Source organism: Pholis gunnellus, assembly GCF_910591455.1.
Source record: "Pholis gunnellus genome assembly, chromosome: 21".
Classification (NCBI taxonomy): domain Eukaryota; kingdom Metazoa; phylum Chordata; class Actinopteri; order Perciformes; family Pholidae; genus Pholis; species Pholis gunnellus.
The window spans coordinates 18,808,758-18,830,206 of record NC_136548.1 but is presented as its reverse complement, the minus strand read 5'-3'; the positions used below and the strand labels follow the sequence as shown (position 1 = coordinate 18,830,206).

Here is a 21,449-nt window from a genome sequence, read left to right as displayed (position 1 = left end):
TGTCCTGACAGACTTAACAGACTGTAGTACAGCGGTTCAGGGGATGATTGCACAATCAAAAATCTGCTGCTACAACAACCAATGATCTAACGCTGATCTTCAGCCCTCAGTGTTTAGGTCTCCCTAAATATTCTCCATAATCATGGGCTGATTATGAGACAACTGGCCCCGTGGAACAGACAAAAAGAGGCTTAACAACTAAAAGTCTTGAGCTGAGATGTAGGACAGGTTGTGGGGCCTTTTGCATGTTAATGTTATGTGTCTCTTTATAGTCATCGGGCATTTCATTTTGGTTGCTTTGTGTCTTTTTGTTGTCATTTTGCATCACTTTGTAGTTAGTTTGTGCCTCTTTGTAGTTGTTTATTTTCTCCTTTTGGTTATTTTTTGACTCTTTGTAGGTGCTTTGTGTCGCATTGTAGTCATTTTGGGTCACGTTGTAGTTACTTTTTGCCTCTTTGTTGTTGTTTAGTGTCTCTTATTGTGTGTCTTTGTTGTCACCTTGTGTCTCTCTTTAGTCATTTCGTGTATCTTTGTAGTTGTTTTATGTTTCTTTGAGGTCGTTTTGAGTCTCTTCCTGGTTGGTATAGTGTCTCTTTGAGTTGTCCACATGTTGTAGGTGAAGGCCAGGTTGCCCTCAGTAGATCTATCAAGAGAGTCTTTCTACGGAGCCATCAAAGTCCTGAAAGCTCTTTTTTTGTGTGCACACAAGCTGATAAATGATTGTCTTTTGGGATTGTATTTGACGGCTCTGCAGAAGACAAAGGGAGCCGCTCAGAACCAGAGGCCCCTCTCCTCTCTGAACCATCAAAAGTAATTTTACCGGGGTGGTAAGTCGTTTGGCCTCCTTCCTCTCCGTCTCTGCCAGAGTTGATCCTACAGATGCTATCTGGTTGCTGTCAAAGGCCTAATTGTTTTTGAAGAAGGCGCTGCCAGTCCCGATGCCAGCCCCTGTGCCAGTCTATTCTTCAGAGCTGTGTGATGCCTGAACACTCCAGGTGCCGCCGCAAAGCTCTGCCAGGTTCTCGACAACCAACGCCTGCTCAGAACACTGAACCCCTCATGGTACAGTAACACCAGTCTCTTGGCTGGCAGCGAGGCTGCTGTTGGCACAGGGGCAGCAGCATGCCACGCAGGGATTTCAGCCAGGCTTAGCGCTCCACAGTAACTGGTGTTTGAGGTTTTGAAGAAGCGAGGCTCGACGCCAAGACGACCCGACTGCCCTGAAGAAACAGACAGCCGTAGCAGGGTGCATGTCAACGAGCACTGGGATCAGTTCAGGTCCTGTGGTAAATGGCAAGGAGCGTCTCTCCTCACAAACAAGGAGGCGGAGACACACTTGTCCACAAAAACAGTGTCAAGTTTTGCTGTTTCTATTGTGTTACAAATCTTATAATAAGCCGGGAATCGAACCACAGATCCTCTGACTGAAGCACGACCCTGCCAGCATGTTGAAAAGAGTCACTCAAAAGTCTTGTATAGTATGTCGAAAAAGCATGTTTGATAGCATATCTTTTTCTATTTCATTTTGAAAATAAAGAATCAGGTATTTACCCACATGGTACTTTACATCTTTTATGTAATGCTGTGACTACAGACTACACGTCTGTCAGATCAGGTGATCAAAGTCAGACATTCTTGCCTCCACCTGACGGCACCAACAATAATATGAACCTTTTACTTTTTTTGTAGATGGAAGATTCTTAGACGCCATTGTCGGCTAACATTGGGAATCTGATCCCCGTATAAGCCTAGATTTACAAACACAAAGCAGATTTTTCCAATAATAATAAATTAAGACCAAATTAAGCACGAAATGATCTTTGTTAAAACAAAATAAAAAGGTAATTAGATATCTTAAGATGTGTAAAACAGACTTTATTTATATTTGATAGAAGGTACAGAAAGTAATGATGTGACCAGGTCGGGGGGGGGGGGGGGGGGGGGCTCACATGTTACCGACAGCATCGCTAATCAAAACCTTTGTGATTTTTTTTACGGCCAGGCCAAAGCTCCTGTAATGTTCTTCCTGTCTGTCTCCATTTTGGGGTAAAAACAACAGCAACTGTTGCCCCTGAATCAACAACACAACATCTCTTTGGCAACAATAAAACATGAGACATTTAACCTTCCCTCATATACAGGTACAGCACAGCAATACTCTTAAAAGTATTCTTGTCGAGATACAAAAATATTACGGACAGCTGTCTAGATGGTTCTATGCTTAACTGTTACAGAATATTAAAGCCCTGGAAGGCAAACTAACACTTAGAAGACATTATATGTTGATGCGGCGTTTTGAAAGGAGGCAACCAGCAGCTCATCAGCCAGCTCTTCCATTTCACTCCCTTCCATCTATGCACACAGAAAGCAAAGCATTGCAACAGTTCATGATCATGGCGTCAGCCCTCGATTGCCCTTCAACACTGAATTGATCTGGGTTTTTTAATATTTCAGCTTTTTAAATCTCATTCTGTTACCGTTTCAACGTGATGCTCAGATTTGTCTTCTTATAACGAGTTAGAAGAACCACAAAAGGTTCTTCGGTTCAGCGCAGCATCATTGCACAAAACGGATGAAATGAAGCTCAGTGCAGCCAATATACAGCAAGTGACAGTAACAGTAAAGCCAGACAGCTGTTCTCATTTCTCTCACAAACATAACATGGGAGGCTGAGCAGAAGCTGAGGAATACTGGATGTATGATGTGCTGATTTACAGACGCAAAAGCACGTATGTTCAGACTAATGAGCAGGCAAAAATATCATCCAACAGCCTCTTAAATACTGTTGTGCATGTTTGTATTTTGAGACATTGGCCGATAGGGTTGGGCAATATGATGATATATAATGACCATAACTATAGCAGGGTATCCCTCCCTTTAATACCTCTGCTAGTATTAGGCCTTTGTGAATATTGCTGCAAATGAATATGAGTATTACTGCGTTCCGGCCATTTTGGATTTACTGGATCTTTGCATCAATGTGATGACGAACCTTGATTTGCCAGGTGTTATTTGATAATGATGTGTACCACTATCAGGATACAATATTACATATGCTGTGATGAAGACTGCATCCACATTGCCCACCCGTATGGGCCCATGTCGTTATTAGAGAACTCGTGTCTTTATAGCAGTCCAGACATGGAAGGGATCTCCCTGACCATGTGTGCCTCTCTTCTCCAGAACAACAGAAAACTGTCCCTTTTTGTCTCTAAGCAATACATTCCTATAGATACTTGAAACCATGCATTGCTTCAATTGAAAAACCTGTTAAGCCTTTAATAAGCGTTAAATCTGAAAGGACTTCCTGTCCCTGTAGTGGCCATGTTGTGCCGGATCTTTACAACAAAGAGGGATTTGTCGTGATGGCGGTGCTGGCACTCACTTTGGTAGAGAATGAGCCACTTATTCATGTGAAACAGTACAGTACTGGTCCTGATACAAAAGAAAGAGTCACAAAATATCACATTGTCCAGGTTCAATCAGCTGTTTCCACACAAAAAAAACATTCCGCAACCAAACGTGACCCATCGGAATTCCCTTTCCTTCTTTCACGCTCGCATGTCCTTTGTCTCTGGATGAAGCCAAATATTAACAATATATTACTTGTGATACCTAAAGGATTCTCGTCGATATTTATTAAGACGAGTTAAGCAGTTTCCTACAAAGTACAAAGTCTGTGGAGCCGTGCGGTCTCCTTCAAAGTGCCGATCCTCTGATGAAAAGGTGACGTCTTTAACTCAGCGACCGTTTGCACAACAGTTCAGTCTTCGTCCAGCTGGTTCCGCTCTCTCAGGAACGCTCCCGTTGTAAAATAAAAGGTGAAAGAGGCGGCAAATGTGATGTTTTTCAAAGGTCTGTCCTTCCATTGTGTCTCTTTGATCTGAAAAATATGCACAATTCAAAGTTCCCCCTGCTTTCATAGATTATTTACATCATACATACAGTATATATTAATATTCTGTAAATTGTATATATTAACCATTCTCTTTTCTAAACAGCTCAGGTCAGTGAGACGGACCTTTCAAAAGTGTCGACGGGCGATAAGAGGCACTGTCCTGTGTTTCTAAAACCTGACGTTAAAAAAGAAAGTAGAAGTCATGCTAGCAGGCCGAGTCGTCATCATGGAGAGGCAGTAAATATCCACAGCTCGTTACTCTTTGTCCCCGTCCTCGCTGCTTCCTGCAACAGACAGAACGAGGAACAGACGATTAACGAGCAGGCTTTCAGGCATCTGGCTCCTCCAGAATGTTGGCAGAGTTTCTATGAAATTTGGCCAGAAAGTTTATTAACTAATCAGCACGGTACATAAGTTTTACTGTAAATCAGTCTGTGGCAACACGCTGTAGCAAACAATGACATCTTTAATGGGCCAGTTTGTAAAACTGGGATCAAGTCTAATACAAGATAAAGAAGTCTTTTAATAACCATATTAACTAAAACATGCACATGATTCGGAATTCTTCTAGCTTTAGATTACAGTTACTCCAAAAGAGGAACCATGTTTAAGATCATTTCGGAGTATTTTGAAACAATTAGCACCAACTTTGACAATTACTTTGATTAAAACGTTTTCACATGTCTACAGATTATCCAGGAGGTTGTGTCACTGCACCCTCAGGTGGATTCTGCTGACTAACACAGGTAGTAATTTAATCTCATTTAATCAGTCCAGTACGCCGGAGTTCTTCAGAAGGCCAGAATGAACGACTCTAGATTATGGCCAGATTGATGATGTTTGCGTTTTGAGCTCACATTCTTTAATAGTTACTTACTTAGACAATAAAAGCCGTCGGACTCATGAACTGAAACACATAATCAGTTGAAAAGTGTCGCAAAGTGCCATTAATCTACAAAAGATCAAGAAAATGCTGGTTTCGTTTTTTTGAAACATTTCTTTCAGTCTTTTAGTTTTGCTGTGAAAACACCTTCGCCTTAAAATGGTGGCTACGCTACGGCATTGAGTTTCTCCTTAAGTTCGATCTATGAACCATTTTCAATCTGCATCTCAGTCTCAGAAAACAAATTATTTATAATGTGTGAGAATCAAATCAGTAAAAACTCAAAAAATCACGTCTGTTATGAGGAAAGATGACGTCACCCACCTCCTGCGGAGTCCATGTCAGAGTCGGAGATGTGAGTGATGGAGAAACGAGACACGCTGGAGGGGGAGACGGTGAAGCGGGAGAACTGTACGGCTGGTTTGGGGTCCGGAGCTTTGGGGGTAAAGCGGGGGGGAGGGGACTCAGACGCCACTGAGGATGTTGGCAGAGGGAGCAGGGGGAAGTCGTCCTCCCACTCATATCCTGCACCTGAGAGCAGACCATAATAAGATAGTTAGGTATTTAGTTAGATATTTCTATCTTTCATTTAAGAATTGATATTTGCCAACTAAATGAGTTTTCTTGATGCTGAAACACTATATCTACATTATGGGATGCATTACTTACTCTCCTCTGAGACGTTCCCATCTGAAGAGTCGTCTGAGGCGTTGAGCCTTTCTTGGGATTTGCTGCGTGAACTCTGACCCTCCGCTCCGAGAGGGAAGCCGTGCTCGGCCAGCTCTTTAGTTGGGCTTTCCTAGCGACCGTGAAGATAAGCAGAAGAAACTGTTCCATGGACTTCAGACGTATTAGCAAGATTCTTACTGCAAAACTAGCATTACTTCTGAGTCATATAGCCCACCTGATGAATGCAAGTTAAATGTTCACCCTTTTTGACTCCACTAACTTCTGAGGAAAATAACCATTTTCTACCTTCTTGGTGCTCAAATACAGTAAGTTCCTCCACCAGCTTCGCTGTAACATTGTCTGCTGTTTGCTGTTAGGCAGGCAGTGCAGAGTGGGTTACTTAAAGTATTTTTTGTTCTAAAAAGCTCTTTAGCGCTGCATAATAACAATAATTACACTAAGCCACATGTTAAATGTGGGGTTGCCCCCTAAAAGTCAATGAGTTGAATCATCTGTAGGTGACCCCAAGTTGAGCCGTGGTTTGTTTTCTAAAAGGCAACGTCTATGAAAAACATTGGGCTCGAATAAACAATTTAATTGTAAACCAAATCAGGATTCAGGGTGTAGCCCTACTCAAATTACTGTTAATATAATAAACATTGATTAATGCAGGTTTGAAGTATAAATGAATGAATTAAACCCTTTCTGCCACTCACCTGATCGAACAGGTAGACGGTGACATCGTCAAAAAAAGACACTGTCTTCTTCTTGCATTGGAGCTCCTCCTCCAGGTTCTCTGCTGTGAGCGGGGTCGGCATCTTGAGGAGGCTGCGCAGGTTGTGGTCTTCGCTGCTGTCGCTCACCACGATGGGCACCAGGTAGCACTCGTCATCGCTCTCCTCCCCGCCGCTCTGCTCCTGCACGCTGTAGATTCGCAGCTCCTCATCCGACTCGTCACTGTCATCGCTGTCGCCGTCCTCCTCGTCCGCCTCTGCCCCGTTGGCCGGAGACCCTCGGCCCTCCGTTGCAGTCAGCGGAGGGGGAGGGGTGGAAGGAGGGGGAGGAGAGGACGAAGAAAACCGCCTGGTGCCCGCGTGCTGCAAGGCCACCTCATCTTTGGGTAAAGTGTGCAGGATATCACCGGATATCCCCGAAGCTCTGCTTTGAATCCTCTTGACCTCTGGCTCTTCTCTTGTTTCTAAATATTGAACAGCGTCTTCTGCTTCCTCCTCCTCCTCTAACTTGACGTTGGAGGTACAATCTCCATTCAGGGCACCAAGAGCTTCTTCCATGGCCCCCACCACCTCTGCCGCCCAGTCTCCTAGGGACGAGGTCTCTTCCTGAGAGGGCCATTCATCCAGCCCACCCTCTGCTATTGAAGTGGTGTCAGAGGGCTCCACATGTAGCCCCAGTACCTCATCCTGGTCACACTCTTCAGTCAAATATGCATCCATCTCTACCGGAGACGAGGATTCTGTTCGTCCTGTTGATATGTGTTTCATGTCAAGTTTAATGTCTTTGTTCACTACGGTGTCGTTTAGCTCTTCCTCCTCCTCGTTCTTCCTTTTCTCGCCCTTCCTTTGTCCCATGCCTTCTTCCTTTTCAACATTTTCTTCATCTCTCAGTCTCTCTGACAGTTCTTCCCCGTCATCCCTGGATTGCCTTTCATTCTCATAGTCTGAAAAGTAGGCCGAGTCTCTGTATGGAGTCTTATCGCTCAGCGGTAGAAGACTGTGGTCGCCGGTCTGTGAGGCTCCCAAGGCCAAATCTATCCCCAGTGATGGTTCAGCCTCTCGCTCTACTTCACCCTTGGCTTCCTGCTCCTCCAGCTCCTTGTCCTCCTCCAGGCTTGCATGAAGGGTAGCATTTCCCAGAGGTTGTTCACGGGGTTCATGAGGCTCTTTGGGTACAAACTCGGGGCTCTCATTATTTTCTGTGTCGTATCCACTGTCCATAGCTTTAGGTGAGCTGGAGGGGTGGGAGGACGCGGGGCTGAAGCCTTCACAGGACCCAGCTGCAGAGGGCAGTTCCATGGAATCCATGGAATCAGGAGTTCCTACCTGCTTCTGGAGCGACTTGAAGGCGGGAGAGGCATTCAGCTCGCTGGACTCGTCTGCAAAGATGCCTGAGGTAACGTCGGTGATGTCGTCCGTGACGTCGTCGTCACTGCAATCGAGGATGTCGGAGAGGCTCACGCTGGAGCCCCCCCGGTCGACACCGCTGTCGCCGGCGTGACTCAACTCGGACTGCGGATCTGTGAGGGCCACCATCACGTGCATGTTGTCATCAGGAGGCGGAGTGGTTACAGTCATTGTCAGGGTCACCTCTTCTATTTTAGGCTCTGCCGGCTTTTGCATGATTAGATTTTCTTTGATTACATCCTCCCTCTTCTCTTTGAAGAGAGCTTTATCAGGTGTAAGGTCAACATGTTGCTCTCTGCTGTCTTCGGTCTTTATCAAAGAAGGTTTGGCCACAATGGGACCCCCCGGAGCCGGTGATAGATTGATCATCTCGTCATTGCTTGAGGTGTCAACGGTCTTATCGCTGACGTAGCTGCTGTGACTGTAGCTGTGACTGTAGCTGTTGTTTCTGACCAGCAAGTCTGTGAGCGGGTCAACAAAGTGCGAGTGGCAGCAATCTCCAGATGCCGGCGCCTGAGTCTCGCCTTCATGGCACAGGTAGATGTAGGCGTTGCAGTTGTCTGAGGGCACCATTGCATGATGTTTACTCAGACTAAGGCACGCACTGTTGTCTTTGGCCTGGTGGGGCTCCAGATAGTCAACGGGTTTGGGAAGAGAGTGGAAGGCCAGGCTGTGCTCCTCCGGCCAGGAGTCTTCAATGTCTGTACTTGGCATTGTGTAGTGGAAATCCACGTAGGCGTCCTGTCTGCAGCTGTGGCTAGCGCGTCTATGGTGACCCACGCTGCTGTGGTGACCCGCGCTGCTGTAGTGACCCGCGCTGCTGTAGTGACCCGCGCTGCTGTAGTGACCCGCGCTGCTGTGGCGGTGTTTTGAAGGCCAAGTGTTGCAGGTGTGTCTCTCAACAAATATGTCCTCTTCTTCCTCCTCCTCCGTATCGCTGTCTCTGTGCCCGATGAAGAGCGCCCCCTCTGTCTCCATGTTAATGCTGACAGAGTGGCTGTTGTGCCTGGTGTGGCCGGGCATGGTCTTCCTGAGGGAGCCCATCATGTCGTAGTAGCCCCCCGTCATGTTCTTTCCTATGACGGAGGTCTGACTTGCGTCCATGTATGCGTCTGTGTAGGCCTGTTGAGGCGTGCTGTTCACGGCGGGGGTTATGCCCAGTGGGTTATCCAACTCACCCAAGGCCTGACGCAGGCTCCTCGACCCCCAGCTCTCCTGATGACGCTCACTGGAGGAGTCACGTCCGATCAGATAGTGATCTATTCCCAAAGGGGGCGAGTGCTCATAGTAGTAACCGCCGTCTCTGTCTTTATAGGACACATAGTGACTAGACTCCCAGGGTCGCAGTGGGCTATTGTCCAACACTTGCCCTAAAAGGGGCTCCATTGTCAGGGAGATAGCGGGACTTGAGTCGTTTGAGTCGTACATATCTGACTTATGGATGTCTGCTGACCAAAAAGGACCCGTGTTCTTGGTCTGTGACGGGCAGGCCATGCACTCGCCTGAGTCGGCGCTCCCGGTCAGAAAGCTCCCGTTGCTGCCTTGGTAGTCTGGGCTGTAGGAGCACATGGTGTAGTCCAGGTCGATGTTACAGTCTACTGGCTCTTCGATGCGGATGTAGTATTCGCTGCTTACTGAGGGGCTGTGGGCGCTGAGGACAGGAAGTACGCCCGGAGCGTGTAGATGTTTTGATTGGTAGTATGAAGGAGAAAGTCCGTAACTGAGACTCTCCATGGGGCAGCCTCCCACGATGCCTCCAGGTGGGTAAAACGCTTCCTGGTGATGATTGGTGACCTGATCCAGGGTACCAGAGGAGTCCGGGGCTCTGTACGACTGGTCTGCTCTGGCTTGCTCCCACTTGTACTCAAAGTTCAGGCCTTGGCTGGTCTCTGTGACGGTGAGAATATCGTCCCCGGACTCCGAGTGGTAGCCATCGCCGGCTGAAAATTGCTCAAGGAGGGGAAAAGAGGAGTTGGTTGATGAGGGGTGGTCTCGGGACATTGCCGAGGCACCGCGGTGGATGTTGAACACAGTGTTGGGACGCAGGGATTTCCATCGCCTCTCAAAGTCCTCTTCGACCTCGCTGGCCCCCTTGGCACACAGGTAGCTGAGCAGCAAGTGGACTTCCTCTGCATTGGGTCTCTGCTCAGGCTGCAGCCAGCAGAACTGCATCACCTCGTACCTGCAGGAGCACAAGCAGAAGAAAAAGAGAAAGTCAAATAAGACTTTTTCATTGCCATTCTGTTGCTATAGCAACAGCTTTGGTCAAAGCTTACTTCCTATCAGCTGCATTAACAAAAGATTGCAACAGGAAATACAAAAGGGGCCCATCGAGAATGTTCATAGATATGAAAAGGGAACGTGCCACTGCTCCAGATATTTATGGTGCAATACATTCTGGGTAATAAAATATTGAATGAAGAATAGACAGAGGAGAACACTGTCCCCAGTAAGAGGGAAGAAAAACTAACAGAATTTGCATGATAATCAGAATCTGCAGAAGAAAAGGAATTGAACTGTGTTTCTCTGAGTATTGTGTTTTGCCGTGTTTGCGCATCTCCTGAAAAAAACAGCAACTGATCTGAATATTTTAAAGATGTTTCTAAATGTGGTTTGGTTTGAGTCTCACCAGCGCTCAGCCAGCGGCACTTTGAGCAGCGGCTTGGGCAGTCGCAGCTGCTGCTCCCTCACAGCGTAGGTCAGCACTTGTCTGTCAGAGTAGTGTCTGTAGGGCTGGTTGCCCAGCTCAAACAGCTCCCAGATCGTCACGCCCAGAGACCTGAGACACAGCATGTCATGGATGATGTGATGATGAAACATAAAAACAGCAATCACAACAAGTATATGTCATCCCCGCCCTATGTATTAATACTATAGCTAGTCGCTAAACAATGTTTGGTTATCTTGCTTCCTTCATGTTTTCATTCACAGTCGGGACTTTATCACTACATAGATGTGTGTGTGTGTGTGTGTGTGTGTGTGTCCTACCACATGTTGCTGTGTTGGGTCTGGTCAGCCACCAGCAGGTTTCCGTGCACCTCATCCACCAGCTCTGGAGCAATCCAGCGCAGCGGCACACACATCTGATCTGATGTCATGTAGTAATCATCCTGACACGAGGAACAGAGACACAGAAGACAATCAGTCATGTCAGCTGCACAGTAAAAACACAAAAAAACATAAAGATACAAATAAAAATCAGTTCTCCTTCACTTCACATGTTCCTTTTTTTACTGAAGGTCGAGTTCACCCCAAATACTTCCAAAATTTAAAATAATACTTTTTACATTTCTTACTGTTTGCATGTTTTTTTTTGTGATAAACAGACCTTGTACTTGTTCTGGGCCAGACCATAATCTCCAATCTTCACTGAGACATCAGCAGTCAACAAGCAGTTCCTCAAAGCCAGGTCACTGGTCACAAAGGGGGGGGGGGGGGGGGGGGGGGGGGGTAAACAGCTGTTACAGATCTTCATTATTAAGAAACATTTGCAGGATGCTCATATGTATTTAGGCACACAGATAGTTACTGTAGAAGCCCTTCATGCTAAACACTGACTGACTGCAAAATGAAATAATTCATCTTTCAAAGTTAGACTAGTTCAACACTGCTGTCTCTGAAAACACATCAACCGCCACTCCTGTCTCTGAAAATGGTGCTGAAATGTCGACGGGATGGAGGCTTGAGTTGTTGTGGAGATGAGGGTCACCGCCTGCAACAAAATCACTGATGCTGGAGTCTGTAAGGAGCACTCAGGCAGCACCAGGATATTGTTCCAGGAAGCAACCGGGAAGCAAAAGGCAGAGTTTACTGATCGATAAAAGACATAAAAGGCTACGGGCCTGGTGTGTTCTTCTTGACAAATAGCTTCCTACCCGTGCGTGAAGTTGTGTTTGTGCATGTGCAAGAGTCCCGAGGCGATGTCACAGGCCATCCGTTGAAGAATCAAGGGCTCTGGGGTCATGGTTTCTGAGGACCTGCAGCTTCGGAGGTAACCCTTCACATCCCCCTGGACACAGTAGATAAAATATATATATATATGTTACAGCCTCTGTCCACTGGAGGGCAGTATTGTCATCATAATGTGCTTAATGGGGCCAAGAGTCACCCATCTCTTGTTCCTATTAGAGTCTGGAATCCTGCATGGAAGAGCACCAGATGAACATATCTGGTGTCTTGTTTTATATGTATTGACATGTTTGGGATGGACAGGCATCTGAGGGAATTATGGTTGTTTTTGGACAAAGACAGAGCCTTCATCCTCCTCCGTCTTACTGATCACACTAAATGATTAGCTTGCAATGACTGACTTTCCTCCTCATGAACATCTTCTGTTCAGATATACCTGAGCTATCAGCCATAACCAATTTACACCACTTACACTGTGGAATGAATTCAAAATGTATAGATCTAAAGTGGAAGCCAGTTCTTTGATTCCTTAAATATCTCCTCAATTATCAGCGTTAAATCTTCTGAGCCAATCGATCCTGTTGGAGCCGATAGGCTGCAGTTTGTAGTTTGCCAAATATTTACAGCAGCTGCCAAGAATGTTTTTATTGCCAAAGATAATTAACAAAAAATCATCTAAACTACAAAACATTAGAAGTTTTTAATCCATGTAATGTACTGAACTGTTACAGGATGTATCGCAGACGTTGAATTAAGAGGAAAGATCAAAAGACTTGACAAAAAACACTTAGCTGCAAAGGACCAGTGATTTTAATACAAAATGTAATTCTTAAAGTAAATGACTGATTTCCAACCTGGGAACAGAGCAGGGCCGAGGCAGCAGGTTTGATTTATCTTCAGGTGTTACCTAATATTTACTAATCTCTTTTACTGTAACCGGACCTGTGGGTTTGGATACTCACCAGTGGACAAAACTCCATCACCAGCAGGTAGGGAGTGATCTCGGTGCACTGGGCCAAACACTGCAGCAGAGCCGGGTGCTGGAGAGCACTGAGGAGCCGAGGAGGAGAGGAACAGCGTGAGATCACAGCACCAGGTACAGTGAGCGGTGTCACGTTGTAGTTGAATGAAAGTAAAAACTTCCTAAACACCCACACTGACTTATGGGGAAAATAAACTACAAATGATGCTGTTATTGTAAACCAATTCTAAATCAAACATTAAACAATTGTTTAACTTGTGCATAGTAGAGCAAGTTATAATTAATAAAGGAGATGATGTAAAAGTTCAGCATAACATTTCTTCTACGCTGTAAAATACTAAATAAAGTACTCATTTTGAGGCATGGTCCCTTACGTGTTATATATAAATTGTATATATTATACATTTTGGAGGTACCAAAATGATTGACCCTTGGCTAAAATATAATATATATATATATATATATATATATATATATATATATATATATATATATATATATATATAAAATCCCCTCTGACATGTAGTGGAGGGAAAGTTAGAATTGACAGAGAACGTATGTATGAGTTACTTTACCATCACTGACAGACAGAAGAACAGAAAACCAACCAGAAACACAGGTGACGGGTGAGAGGAGTAAATAAATACCGGAAAGGCTGCGCTTCCTCCAGGAAGTGCATCTGGTCCTGAACGCTGCCGCTGGCTTTGAGTTCCTTCACCACCACCTGGGTGGTGTTCAGGCCTGCGTTCACCTCCCCCAGCAGAACCTGAAACCGTTCAGAAAGAGACATATATACGCACGGGGAAGACAGATGGACAGACAAACAGACATTTTACATTGGAGCATGGAGTGGGAGTGACCGTTACACGAAGACAAACAAACGAGACGTGAAGCGGTCATGCAGGAGTTTTAGGGGAGAGAATCCAAAAGATGGTGCAGAGACAGAAAAATGCAGACAAACACACGTACAGATGGACATACCCAGTCAAGGTACACAAGGATGGAGAGGACGCATGTATTGTCATGAGTGAACAGTTTGAGTTGGAAGAGGAGGAGAAACGGAGAGAAGGGAGAGAACAAGAGAGAACGACAACAACATGTTATCTGGTTGTAAAAACACGAGATGAACACAATGATCAGCCTGCTGTGTCATCACTTTTACCAGCTTCAATTCGTCCTTTAAGTCTAGCACTTCTTGGACAGGCCGACATCAAAGGCCCGGGGATCAGGTTGGCAATACACACTCAGACGTTACAGCTTAACTCTGCGTGTCGGACATTTTTTTTTTTACTGACTTCATCCTAAACACACGTCTGGGATCACAGCAAAGACTAACAGCCGTGATGTGAGGCTCACTGGTGCTGCGTTTCATCTACCTGGCAGGTAGCTGCAGGGACAGCAGGAGCGTCTGTCAAAGCCACCGGCGGGAGATTATGAAGATATGAAGGCGTCAGAAGTGGGCTTACCTTCCCAAACCAGCCATTCCCGATCTCTTTCAGGTAGAGGAGACTGTGGCGGCCGACATCCGTGGACTTCAGGAGTTGGACTGGAGGAGAAGGAGAGAGAAAAAGGATGTTAGTTATAATGATGTCGTTGTGATAAGCTGTTAACTGTTAACTACGAATCACATTTCAGCTAACTAGTTCACATACCAGGCTAATGTGTTTCAGAGATAATTCATGTGTTTGTTAGCCATCGGCTCCCATTACTTTCCATATGATGTAAAAATCTATTGGCAGACCCTTTAAAACGTGCAGACTGACCATCAAGTCTGCATTCATTCTGTTTCTATCAAAGTTACATTATCGTAACAATCAAATGCCGTGCAGTCTTTGCAAATAATTCCACATTTAAGTTGCATTATCACACAGCAATAGTATGAAACGGACAGATAATGCAGGATTGATGTTCACTCTGATGGATCGTACTCAAGGAAGCTCAAGTTCTTAGCAATGCTTATTGATTTTCATACCATTAGTAAATGGATTGAAACAATATGGCTGCTTAGAACAGGCAGCAATGTTTTCATGTAAGACGATGCAACCATTACATCTATTCATTGATTTATTCATGCAACCTTTATTTAGCCAGAATAATCCCATCGAGATATTGAATCTCTTTCACAAAGGGGCTCGTTGCCGAAAGGTTTTACCACATAAAAACAAAGATAACATGCTTAAAAAATAAAAAAGTTAAAAGTTAAAAGAGCAAAAAAACATAAAGAAAATTCACATAAAGGAGACCTAAAACAATCCAGCACATCCATGAATTAAATCATTTTCAATCAGTGTTTGAATGATCCTTCATCCTGTTTTTTAAATAGAGCATGCTTTTAGAATGATCTAGTTTAAAATGTCTCTGAGTCTCACACAGGATGAGATACAGAGCTCTGAAACGCTTCAGCTACTAATCAGTTACATTTCCAAGAATGAACACGTGAACTAAAAGGAGACGTGACACATTGTGTGTGCAACATTTCATTTGCGAAATAAATGTAAAGTTGGCTTGACATGAAATGGATGAACTTAAATATAAGGAAAAAGATAAAAGATTTGTTGTTGTCGCTCATTTCCAATATGATGTCGGGACCAAAGAGATCATACACACAGAAACAATCATGTCTGAGAGCGTCACAGAAGATATGTATATATTACTTATATGGAAGTGAATCATAAACGTCAATAATAAAGAATAGAAAATACAGAGAGCACAGATGAGGGAACGCACCATGTCCAGGTTGTTAAGTGGTCACTGTAGAATCCATCGTCTGTCCAATCGATTGTTATTAACCGTCTCTAAAAGGAAATATCCGAACATGCCAGTGAACGTTGCCCATGGTCCTCGAGTGAATCATGTAACTTGACTCTTGGGTCTAATTGTCTGCTGAGCCAACTCTGGCACTGACTGTCCTCCAACTACCCTGATGCATCTCTGTCAGCATCCCCCGATGACCCGAGTCCTTCCTGCCTGCTGAACTACGCCCGACCGTCCCGTCCCGGTCAAACGAAACGAGATTGACGACAACATCCCCCCCAATCTTCCCCTCCATCTCTCACCCCTCACCATCCATCCCTTTCTTTCTCTCTGTGTCTCCCACAATGACACTCAGACTCTGGGTGTAGAGGAAGACAGACAGGTCTTTGTGGTGCTGTCGTCCCCACACAGTCCCGTCACTGTGTGGAGGCCATATTGGACACCCCTGACTCTCCCCCCCCCACAGACTGGTCATTCCTTACACCCACTCACGCTCTCTCCGGCCCGGGGCAGAATAACCACCATTGTCTGGCTGCTTGGGGCAGCATGGCACCAGTTAGGACCAGTTAGTGCTCACACACACTGGGGCTATTATCAACCTGCTCCGTGACACGTAGGAATGAACGACTTCTAGATAACAACGGCGAGCAATGGGTCCCACCAACGCCATCATGTTAACCTCAAATATTCATAACACTAATGGAACAATGAGGCCAAGATGATACATTTTTGGGAGAAATTCTCAAAGACGATATTATAATATTTGTCTTCTGTTTCTTAACAGAATGTCAGAAAACAACTTGCAGATTTCAATGAAACAGAAAAGTCCTTGAGTCAGCAAACAAGTGATACGATTTCTAAAATGTAATGAAGAGCGTTCACTATATATGAGCTGCTTCACTTACATTAATAAATCAAATCTACGTACAAACGAGTAGCTGCCGCAGCCTCAGTATCCCTGCAGGGTCATGCAAGGTGACCGGAGGTGCCAACGTTTTTAAATCATTATTATTATTTGTATTATTTGATCAGGCTTCCCTCTGATTTGAATACTTCCATCACCTTATTTAAGACAAAGCCGGGTGGAGGGTGATCATCCTGCTTATTCTTCTCTTTCTGAAACACCCTGAATAACCCGGTGAGTTCTCAGATGTCTTTACAGCCAACACACTAACTCAATTTCCATTTGACCGCCCTGTCTGGTCTCGTCTTAGCTGTGTGCTCCATCTCTCTCTGAAGAATGCGTCTAGCTTAATCGCTGTAGTAGCCAGGAAGTCTTTAGCGAAATGCACGGCGGCTAAATCACTCAGAGCCAAATGGAATCCCCATAAATGCTCTTCCAGCCCAGTACATTCGAGTCTGTGAGGTGCTGAGCCGTAGAGCTGTCCTTCGACATTTAAATTCACTTATGACGTGTGCCCATTCCTGTTGTGTAACTCAATTAGAAACGGCAGCATGGTGCTGATGTAGAGGCTGATGTGAGTGAGTGTTTGTTAGAAGGATGCAGAGATTATATGTATGTGCTCTGAGAGGAAGGAGATCTCAATGTGTGTGTGTTTCTGCTCAGATTACTCTGTGTTCACATGTCCTCTCTGAGCGGGTGTGTGAGCTCCATTAGTCTGTGCACTGCAGCCTGCAGCACGGAGCAGCTGCATCAGGGCGGGTCCTGCATGGGGACCGGGCCCCGGACTGAGCCAAGCTCTCACAGTACTGGAGTCTCATTAGGAGCTCCTCCTCCACAAAGTCCTTCGACAGTCCCAGTGCACACAGCAGGATGACAGAGGAGATGGGAACGTTGGCTGAAAGTCACCAGCGAAGTACTTCAACTCCCTCGTCTACCTCAGCTCTCAGGAATCATTAGAGATTTGAAATACGAGACTTGAACCTACACCATGTTTGTTTAAAAGCAAGAACGTTTCTATTTACATTCTTATACAACAGATGTTAATCTTAAGAACTGCTGCTCCTATTTATTCCTGTTCTTTGCCTCTCTGTGGTTCTGTGCTTTTCTCTATTCTTCTATACTTCCTTTCGTTTTTTGTGTAAGTTTAGCTTTTTAGCTTTAACATTGTATCCCCTGTAAAGCACTTTCAACTGCATTTATATGAAGTGGTGGTAAACAAATAAACTTGGGCTTGAACTGGCGTAGTTCAATTAACAACAAATATAAGAACAAAGAATCAGAAAGTATAAGAGAGGACATGCTCCAGTAGAGTAGGATGGATTCATGATGTCAGTGGGTGAGGCAGTCCTGAAGGTGCAGTAATGAATGCCTGACCTCTGTCATACCGTATGGTTTCTATTATTCACATATGTTGAAGACCCAGTTTACTGAAATCACAGAACATAGTGGGAAAAAGGTTTGTGGATCGGTTGAGTTCTACACGGCTCCCACTGAGAGGAGAAGCTGTTTAGAATATATATTTATGGGTTCTCATGAATGTTTGCATATTTCCTGCAGAACATTCGTGCAGCAGAAATAATCTTCGGATGGAACTCGTTTTCCTCGGATTTCTGCCTGCAGACATGTATGTATGTACGTATGTATGTATGTATCCTTTCTTCCAACTGATGTTATATCAAATATCTTCATTCTGCATAAAGATCAGCAGGTGCTTGCGTTTGTTGCGAGTGTGTATTTGAGGAAGAATGGGCATTTGTTTCCCGGGGCGACAGACTGACGGACACATGGGACATTTTTCAGACTATTGGTGTTTTTGAATAACGAGCAGTCCCATTCTGAACACCCAATAATGAACAAAAACACCACAACAACTACCTCAACATCCAAACAAAGGACACTATATGCTGGCTTGTGTAGCTGATATGCACGTTGGTCAAGGAACGGGGCTAGCCACAGCTGCTAGCGTTAGCACCAGATTTGGGGTCCGATTCGTTTTTTTCGTATTCGTTAACGTTTCCCCGTTATTCTCTCTCTGAATAGGTTCTTGTTTTAACATTGAACTAGTGTGGGTCAAACCGTATGAATGTAAAAACATTCACGTCTATGTGAGATTAGCTCTACACTGATCCAAGTTAACTGCGTGATCCATTAAGTCCCGCCACACTCGCGTGTCATCAGTTTATCAGGCGGCATCGGCCCATTAACACACAACAAGGCCCATTGTCACATAGAGGCAGAAAGAGAGACAGACAGCGATAGAGTGAGAGAGAGGAATACTCTCACTGGGGTTTTGTGCTCTCGAATGCCGGACATTCCTACAAGCAGCAGTGTAGGCCGGCGGCCTGGACGTTATTACGCAACAGGCAGATGTTTGTGGGAGAGAGGGAAAGCCGAGGAGCACAGAGTCCATTCTGTGGGACATGCAGTGAGGGATTGTGGGATAGGTGGAGACCCAGCTGACCGAGGCCAGCGTCAGGGCGGTGCTCACTCCGGGGACAGACTTTGACTGAGGCCAGATGCACAGCTCTCCTCGCTCTCTCCTTACTCTCACACCCTTGAAATGTACTCGTGAGTGTACGGCGGGTTTTATAAAGCTATTGCAAGGCTTGCATCTGTTCGCAGCAAAAGACTGAAGATGTAACTGACAAAGCACTGACTGGATATATATCTTATATTTCATCTCTTTCAGCAGGGGAACAGTGTAAATCTTCTTACATGTAGAGCGGGGATTTCCAAAAAATGAAAAACTGGAATGTAGCAGAACAAGTTTAACCTCAAACAGTAAATGTTCACAAACCTTCAAGGTGACTTTTTCTCATTGGAAACTTTAGTTTGTGCTTCGCTGCACAACATGCTGTAAATTGGTTCACAATAGATGGAGCCACTGGTAGAACCGACAGCGTTTAAATGGTTCAATTGAACAGATTTGAAGACTCGACCCACCCGATCGAGAAGGTTGCTTTGCGACCGGCAGCGACACCTCGGTGAGCGGCAGGATGTAGACGTCCGGGCTGCCCTGGGAGGCCGGCGAGGCCAAGGTGGACATATCTGCATGGTACTCCTCCCTGTCCACATTCCTGAATTCCTGGAAAAAAAGACACAAAAATGCAAAGATCAAGCAAAGGAACAGGTTGACTGCATTAGACTCACAACTGGTAACTTGCAAGAATGAGTGCCTTCATCTGCCTTTAGAGGCGTGGCAGATTATATAATGGGTGCATATCTACTCTATGCATTCATATTTGACTGCATCGATGAACAAAACACACAATTTAAAATGAAAGCTATTTTGGCTCGACCACTGAGTCAGAGCGGAGATGAACTGAAGCCAGCTGTCCCGCTGCAGTGTTTCATGACTGGAACATCATAGTGTAAACAAAGCCAGTTTGATTTACCCAAAAGATTACAAATATCTCCATCCTCAACATTTTCACATTTTAAGCCTGATGATTTCAGTGCTGAGATGCTTTCTGGAAGCATCACATCTGGAGCGAAGCCTGGAGAGAAAAACGCTTCGGACAGAACGTAATATATTCAAAAGTGATGTCATCAAAAACCACAATGAGCATATTCGCAAAATAATGAGAAAAGGGAAAAAGACTTTTGACTTGATTTACTGCACTTCTTTAAGCTGACACCTGATCTCAGCTTCACAGGATGACACCAAGCAGGAGATCAATACGTCTTTACAACTGAGTGGCCGAGAGAGATTAGAGAGCCTGATAGCCTGATCAATGTCTAAAGATTCTACTCATACATATACAAACCATCGTTTTATGAACCGATCAAACAATATAGAATCAGGTTATCATGACTCATAAGGTCCTCCTGCATTAATAGAGGATCACGGGACGCTAACATTGTGAGTCTGTTCTTTCCAGATAATTACTTTTTAAACCCGGCTTTATTTCTTCTTTCTGTACCATGATAGCGAGCTCGACAGCTTTCTCAATCCCATAATGTAAATTCACCAAAATCAATTTATTGTGAGTGTTTTCTATCACGATAAAATCATATATCGCCCCCATCTGTAATCTGTATGTGTATATGAAATAGGTTTTTCTTTTCATTTGCTGGATCGACTCATTGGGTGGAGCGTCTTTCACAAAACCGTTCTGTATTCACTTAAATGCTTTGAGAGACACGAAACGGATAAGATGAATAATGAGAATAAAAAAAGAGACACAACAGTGAGGAGCCCCTGAAAGAGTCTTTCTGTCTGTTGAACTCAGGGACACATTGCAGGATGAAGGAGGAGGAGGAGGAGGAGGAGGAGGAGGAGGAGGAGGAGGAGGGAGTTGGCTGCATCCACCGACCGGATGTCAGAATAAAAGTCTCTTAGATGAGAGCTGGAGAGTGGTGGGGTCCCAATACTGGAAAAATGTGACCTGCTGCAGCCCTCTGCAACAGACACACACACACACACACACACACACACACACACACACACACCTCCGTCCGTCACTTCATCCTGTCCCCCAAGAATGCGAGCACATACACACAACACACATGTGCACACCCTCCCTCGGCCTCAGATCCAAATCTTCACACGGCCCCGCTCGCCCTCCCATTCAACATGTGGTTTCACTCTCCACATCGACACACACTCTGTCAAAGACACACACACACACACACACACACGCGCACACACACACACACACACACACACACACACACACACACACACACACACACACACACACACACACACACACACCCACACACACACACACACCAGCCTTTACAGAGCTGCAACATCCTCTCTCGATACTTCCTGCAGTAAAAAGGCACCAAGACCAGGCCTGCAAATAATTAGTATTTTTACAATCGATTAATCCATAAGTAAGAAAGTAAATTAGCAAATTAAAGAAATTCCTAAAGCAATCCTAGAATGCAAGCTGAGGTCTTAAAATAAAAGATGTTTCTGCCAACAGTCCAAAACTTAAAGACGGTGCAATCATGTCAAACAGCAGCAGCAAATCGTCAAATTGAGAAACTGAAATCTGAATCTTTTCATGAATGTTTTATAAAATTCAGTTTCCAATTTCAAGTTTCAATAAAAACATGTTTTAAAACCAAAAAAAGCATGAACAGATTTACATTTAGTTTAATATGACTAACAATGAAGTGTTGAGAAATCCTTTGATTTCATTCTCAAATTGTCCAACAAACAAAAAAATATTATTAAAAAATATGAACAGATCAACATTTGTCCTTTTAATCCATCTTTCTATGTTAATACAACGCTCAGCTGACTTCCCTGCTGGTGAAAGAAGCAGCACAACGCTCAGCGTGTACATGTGTCTGCT

The 21,449-nt window shown here is 44.7% G+C and overlaps 1 protein-coding gene across 2 annotated transcripts; it reads right to left on the bottom strand.

Annotated features, from left to right (window-relative positions):
* Positions 1-1,911: 1,911 nt before the first annotated feature.
* On the bottom strand, positions 1,912-19,204 carry aatkb (apoptosis-associated tyrosine kinase b). 2 transcript variants are annotated; one of them, XR_013767582.1, is made up of 13 exons: positions 19,084-19,196; positions 13,949-14,028; positions 13,130-13,248; positions 12,463-12,550; positions 11,467-11,600; positions 10,920-11,004; positions 10,580-10,701; positions 10,221-10,370; positions 6,167-9,773; positions 5,451-5,580; positions 5,106-5,312; positions 4,022-4,182; positions 1,912-3,883 (listed from the first exon to the last, which is right to left on the bottom strand). XR_013767582.1 is itself a non-coding variant. In XM_079182787.1 (12 exons), exons 1-12 carry the CDS (start codon positions 19,184-19,186, stop codon positions 4,154-4,156), a joined length of 4,854 nt encoding a protein of 1,617 aa, XP_079038913.1. In that variant the 5' UTR covers positions 19,187-19,204; the 3' UTR covers positions 1,912-4,153. The 2 variants fall into 2 exon arrangements, 1 of the variants encoding a protein (XP_079038913.1); XM_079182787.1 differs by having other exon boundaries at positions 1,912-4,182; positions 19,084-19,204.
* Positions 19,205-21,449: the final 2,245 nt, after the last annotated feature.